This window comes from Limulus polyphemus, unplaced genomic scaffold (assembly GCF_000517525.1).
Source record: "Limulus polyphemus unplaced genomic scaffold, Limulus_polyphemus-2.1.2 Scaffold4113, whole genome shotgun sequence".
NCBI classification, from domain to species: domain Eukaryota; kingdom Metazoa; phylum Arthropoda; class Merostomata; order Xiphosura; family Limulidae; genus Limulus; species Limulus polyphemus.
Window position 1 is genome coordinate 13134 of NW_013669723.1, and position 6783 is coordinate 19916.

A 6783-nucleotide genomic window follows, 5' to 3' on the forward strand; every position below is an offset into this window, starting at 1 on the left:
TTTGTTTTTGTATTGTTGCCATCAAGTCTGCTAGGCTGTAGTTTGATTTGCCGCTTCTCGTTTCCATTCTTTACATTTTTTTTATCCCACTTCTGACACCAATTTGTTACGTCTCCGTTTGTTAATTGATTTTCCGTAACTTCGTTCCGACGAAACTTAAGCGACACAAGTTCTTTCTTAATAAAACTGGTTTATTCTTTCCGAATATAACTTTACCGATACACTTAACTTCAACAATCGCGCTAAAACAAACGCTAATCAACGAACGTCAACAATACTTCTGACTGCAGTTTAATTACTCACTATCTACCCACACATTACATTCCCGCGTCACGTTGTCCCCTCTTATATATACCCGCCTACCCTATATCTAGTAAGAACTAGAACATTCGCCAAAGTACAGGATAATTCTAGAAAGTAGAGAGCGTGAAAATCACATGATCTCGATGACGCAACAATATATTCTGACTACACTTTCGATCTTTGGCACTGTCTCTTCAATTCTGGCCTGGTTATTAGGGCACTCGACTCGCAGTCTGTAGGTCACGAGTTCTAATACCGTCAGCAAACATGTTTGCCCTTTCAGCTGTGTGGGGGTATAATATGACAGTCGGTTCTACTATTCGTAAAGAGTGGCCCAAGAGTTTGTAGTGAGTAATGTTAACTATCTGTTTTCCATCTAATCTATCACTTCAAAATTAGGCTTCGATCGAGTAGTTTTTCATAAATTGAACAGATAAACAAATAAAATCTTCAATGCAAACTAAGATAACAAAACTAAAACAGTGCAAGTGTAAAGTTGCTGAGTGTGGAAAAAAAATAAAAAGGAAAAATTCTAATAATATATTTAACCAAAAGAATGTGAAAAATGCCAATACGCATTTCAAGTGTAAGGTAGGCAAGTTACAAATGTATGTTTATTCAACCAGTCAAATAACAAACCCTTTACGTTTTTGTTTTTAACACAAATATTTCTATTGTATTAAATTCTGCTTTATATTAGGTATCACATTTTATTAATGAATGTTATAACAGATCGCTGATTATGAAATTCCTAAACGTTTCAGAGGGTCGCCCATTGGATCAGTGGTAAGTTTACGGACTTACGACGCTAAAATTCAGGGTTCAATTTCCGCTATGGTCAGAATACATACAATCCATTGTATAGCTTGGCGCTTAACACAAACAAACCATTGTATAGTGTTACGACAGCAGAAGTCACGTGACTCTGATAACACGTCATGAGTTTCTAGAAGGATCATGACTGTTCCTGGCAACTCTAGTGTTTGTCAGACGCCCTCTATTTTCTATATAAGCCCGGCAAATAAAGCGGAGAATAATTGCAGATAGACAGATATAGAGACAGATAATGGAGTCAAGTGAGCGGTAGTGACCATAAGAAAAGTGCGTGAATCGTTGTGAATTATAGCCTGTGTTTAAGTTAAAGTGACTGTGGAAATTCTGCGTATTGCAAAGTTGTATTGAGAAAGAATAAACTATTTTTATTTAAAGAAAGGACTTGTATCGCTGAAGTTCCTCGGGAAGAATTTATACCGGAAATTAACAAACGACCAGAGACGTAACAATAGCTTTGTATTAAGAAAACAACGACAGGGGCAATTATATAGTGATGTTTTTAACTATTGTCATGACGTTTCTTCTCCTTTTTTCAATAAAAAAAAATTTGATTTGGGTGACACACGATTATAGATTTAAAGACCTCTCGTGAGCTTGCAAAAGCTATTTTTTGAATTTTTGTTTTTATATTTATGAATTTAAGAAAAACGTGATTTTAACTAATAACAGTAATTACTGTTAATACAGTTTTGATTATTCATGCTCAGTTTTGGTTTTCACAGGGAACAAATTTTAATTTTTAACAATCATCTAACCTCCATCCTAATATTTCATTTTAATATAAACTGATATAGAGCTGAATAATGACAGTAACTAAAAACTAATAGAAAATATTTTCAGAGTATTTCTCATAATCTTTATATAAACAAAAGATACATGCTACCATATACGCATTTGGTTTTCAAATAGAAGATCATTGATGAGTCATCCATGGTGACGTTGCGAAGTCCCACCCTCATCGGCTCGCTCAAACAAACATGGCGCTTGTAGGCCAGGGAATAACAGGAACTGCACAGTTAGAAGAATCGAAAGATGAAACTGACAATCAGAGTGTTTGGTATAGACTATTTGAAAATTATAACAATTATCGAACTTTATTAGATTATGGTAATATGTATACTTGTTTGACTACTACTTAGTGTTTTAGTTAGCATACTTAAGCTTATTTTATGTTTAGGAAAGTTAATAATTTAATTATATTTATAATTATATGAGTGATATTGACAATGAAACTCTGAAAATAACTTAATAAGTGTTGATACAACTTAGTACAATTAATACCAGTAGTATTACTATTAATATTACATTTAAGTTAAAGGGTAAATCAAGCCCAAATTTAATTTACATCGTGCGTAGGAATTCCGAATTGTATACGGCTTATGTACTAGTAGTAGTATTAGTAAGCGTAAATATTGTATTTATAAATTATAACCCTAATTTCTAAGTTTATCCCAATTGCTATATGAGTTACCACTTACTTAGAAGTTAAGAATGTGAAAATCTGAAATTATATATAATGTTGAACGAACATTTTCGTAACGTTATTATAGTATATAGGACTAATGCAATTAGTAATGTCAATTAATAGTAATATTAAGCTGGTATACTAAATCGACTTAGTACAGTTTACACTAATTTGATATACGTAATTCCAAATTAAGTCCTAAAAATAACAATGTATATTAACAGGTGAACTTCGATCCCACCATACTTATTGCTGTCTAATGTAGTAAGTATAATAGACAAAATTTATAACCACATGGCTGATGCTATTGTAGGTAGGCTTAGTGGTACTACTATTACTATTCTTTCTTTTTTTTCTTTTTCCCACTCATTTTATCAACATCCCAACATTTATTTTTACATATATTTTTTCACTTATTTTCTTTTTAAAAAAGTTCCATTCCTTATTACCCCCTATGGTATAAAATAACTTTCATTATAACAGGGCACTTTCATATCACTTGAAGTTTCAACTATTCTTGAAGTCACTAATGAATTAGAAGATTGGGTGATATTCTGTATGTGTCAGTAGTTATAAGTATGTTCAACAGTTATCCAACTTAGTTCTAGTTAACCATAAATAAAAACAAAAAGTATAGTTGAATGAGAATTTGTTTTAGTAATAACTGGGCTGACAGATTAGCATCTAGACATATGTTCTACTGTTTTGAAGCTAATAATCAGTTTAATATGTAATTTTAGATATAACTATTATCATTAATGTTTGGTTAACAGCAATTTCAGACATAAACCGAATCATTTGTGATATAAATATCAACTGAAAGCTAACAGTATACCATGTGAATCTGCTTTGAAACAGTTACCTCAAATAAATTCTGGTTATTACCTAGCACCCAAAAGTCAAAAACCTACCCTGGATACTAAAAAAACATTTTTACCTCCTTCAACTTAAAGATGTACTAAAATCCATTTTTACAGAAGTTCTTGTCATTTCTTTCAAAAAAAAAAAACTACATTCCCATTTAGTTCAAGATAAAGTCAACTTTAAGTCGACACCAGGTGGAAGTCATCCTTGCAATAGCAAGCAATGCCAAACCTGTAAGTTCATGCAGGAAATAGACATATTTTCTGATAAAGACAATTAAAAGTAGTTCAAAATCATTAAACCTATAACCTGCTCTACAAAAAATGTTATTTACTTAATTTGATGCCAAAAACGCAACTTCCAAAATAACTATATGGGAATGTTTAGATAACCGCAAATCAACAATCAAAACAAAGAACTTCCGGTCGCAAAACACTTTAACATGACTGGACACTCTCTTGAAGATGTTAAACTTGCAGGTGTAGAAACAAATTTTGCATCTAACAGAAACAGGGAAATTAAAGAAGCTTACTGGATAGCACTATTAAATACTGTAATGCCAAATGGCATAAATCTTGATCCTGGAATTTTTTACCTTTGTATGTCTCTGAAAAGATTTTCAAAACTAAATTTGTAATTAAACTCTACATTATTAATATTATTCATGCTTTAATTTCTCTATATTGGTATTATTTCCAATATATTGCACCACATTATCATTTTCTCTATTTCGCACCACCTTTTGCCATTATTTTATTTTTAATTTTATATTTATAAAAATTGGTTAAACTATTATCACGCTTAAGTCTTTTATGTACTGTATACACCTCTTTGGCACAAACTAAACCACACACCAACAACTCTAGGTTATGATTGGCTAGTTCTCAAGGCTAACTCATATTGAACATCCAGTTTATGTGACTTCGACATCTTTGCCTATATATTTCGTTACACTCATTAAACATAACCCTTTATTCTCCTGAAAAAGAATATGTACTATTGAAAAGCACTCGGGTTTTGGGTCTCGATTGGAAACCATTACAACTTTTGTATGTGATACTGTGTGCTAACTTCTTAATCAGAACTGAAAGATTATATTGAGATAAAGCCAAATAGAAGGATAAAAATATATAACCATAATTTTTTTAACATATTAAGTGCATTAATTCTAGAAATTCTAACTCTACTATTGGAATAAATGATTTCAAACATTAATATGTGAAACTTAATTCTTTCAGAATAATCTTCTACACTTTTAATTAGTACAGATATGACTTGAATTCTTCACAATTTACTATAAAAACTATCTAACAAAAAGACCTATTTCTGTCTTCCCTTTTTTAGTTTTTTTTGAGTGATGCGAACTAAAATTTTTACCTAAATGGTTTGCAGTAATGCACATGCCAACAATAATCAACATGTACTTGGTATCCAGTGTTTTAACTTGCCTTGATAATATCTGTGTCTAAGCTTTTCCCTTAGTATATCTGATAAGATAAAACAGAAATTGGCAGTAGATTAATTGTTGTGTTTAACAGCCTGTATAATCACCTAGGTTTTATTACCAATTGTATCCTAATTTTTTGTTACTGTTATTAGATTTAATGTATATTCTATATTTTGAGTGATTTTTTTCCCATCATCTTCAAGTCCTGAGGACTGTATGTGATGATAGGAGTGGGTATTCAGTTCTGGGTCATGTAGTTAAAGAGGAAAGTATGCTGTCTATTAAACATTCACCTCAATGGAGTTTGGATCAATGGACTATTTGAATGGTTTCAAGAAGGGTACCCAGTTTTTGCTGGCTTCTGTGGCAGGTTGATTGAGTGTGTTATCAGTTAGTTGGAAGTAGAGGACAGTAAACTGACAGAGACTTGTTATCCTCGTATATCAAATCTTTAAGAAAATATGTTTTGATGACTATATTTTGATAACAAAACTGTCTTTTTTAATTAATTTTATGCCATATTACTTTCTAAGATGAAGTAGTTTATCTCATTCTTCTTGGAAGAGTTAGGTCTCAATCAGGGCTGTTATTGGCCCTATTATGAACTTCAATCACTGGAACACATATGTTAGTCTGGAATGTGGCAACTATAAAAACACCTTTTTTTAAACTTGTTAAGATGTTATTAAGGGAAAGTCTGAGGAAGAAACACATGCATGAAATCACAACGTTATTCCTGTAACCCACAAAAAGTACAATTATAGCAAGCATAAAGCATAGATGTAATGTGAAATGTGACATCAGTCCACTGACACAGAGTTTCTGGACACTTTCAAGATCACATCACCAGTACAGCAGTGTGAAACAGTAGTGCTGATGACACTGACTAAAGTTCTAGTGACTGCATAACATAGACATTGTGAATCTGAACATTTTTACATCCTCAGACATATCTGCTGGTCAAAATTAAAAAGAACATAGTATAAATATTAAATGTCACAGTATTATGAGTGTCACGATATATATGATATTACAGTATATGTAAATATTAGATGTCATAGTTGCTAAGTTTCTCTGCATTCATGATGAAATATTTATTGTCCTTATGTTATGAGCAATTATATGAACCACAATCATTTTTATATATGATATGTCTTTTGTTCCATTACATACAATGTAAAAATATGATAGTGATACATGCATGTACTCTGCTAAAGTTGAGCCATTTGTTTGTAAATGACTGATTTTGAGTGGAAATCAATGCAGTAATCATAATATGCACTCCATGTCGACAAACATGTTGCATAAACCTTCTTATTGACTTATTGAGAAGTAGGCTGGTACCACGACTACCACAAGCACCAGTTACTGTTTTCTTTCTCAGAACTTATTGTTCACTGGATTTTAGGGCCAAAAATGGCCCTTAAGCTGACTCTACCTTTCTGGTGGTAAGTCACTTATAAAAAATAAATAAATGTAACTACCTTTAAGAAAAACTTTTCTCTTGGGTTACACATTTGCAGTCCCACATGTGTTCACTCTTGCTGTTGCAACAATACTGTAATTGAGGGTGAATGAAGGGGGAACATTATTCCCATTGTTAAAATAAATATACATTTTTTCCCCCTTGTTAATAAATTCTCATGCATGGTTGGAATGTTTCAAGTGTGAGATTTCACCGATTCACACTTTGCCTCAATGGAAACATATATAGCTGTAGTCATACCACTTCTCCCTGTGCCAAATGTCCAACAATGGACACTATTGATAGCATGCATTATCAATCAATAAATTTGAGGGTTCAAATTTGTGAGGGTGGGAATGCAACTGGTAAGGAAAAAGTAACTGCCGTATTTTTCGGAATATAAGA

The 6783-nt window shown here is 32.1% G+C and overlaps 1 protein-coding gene across 1 annotated transcript in view; it reads left to right on the forward strand.

Moving 5' to 3' along the window:
- The first annotated feature begins 2072 nt into the window (after positions 1 to 2072).
- Positions 2073 to 6783, forward strand: part of LOC106470607 (cytoplasmic dynein 1 light intermediate chain 2-like) — a 25663-nt gene continuing 20952 nt past the window's right edge. The window contains exon 1 of the mRNA XM_013931170.2: positions 2073 to 2194. Coding sequence (XP_013786624.1) covers positions 2115 to 2194 — 80 coding nt within the window. The 5' untranslated portion in view covers positions 2073 to 2114. The remainder of the gene's footprint in view (positions 2195 to 6783) is intronic.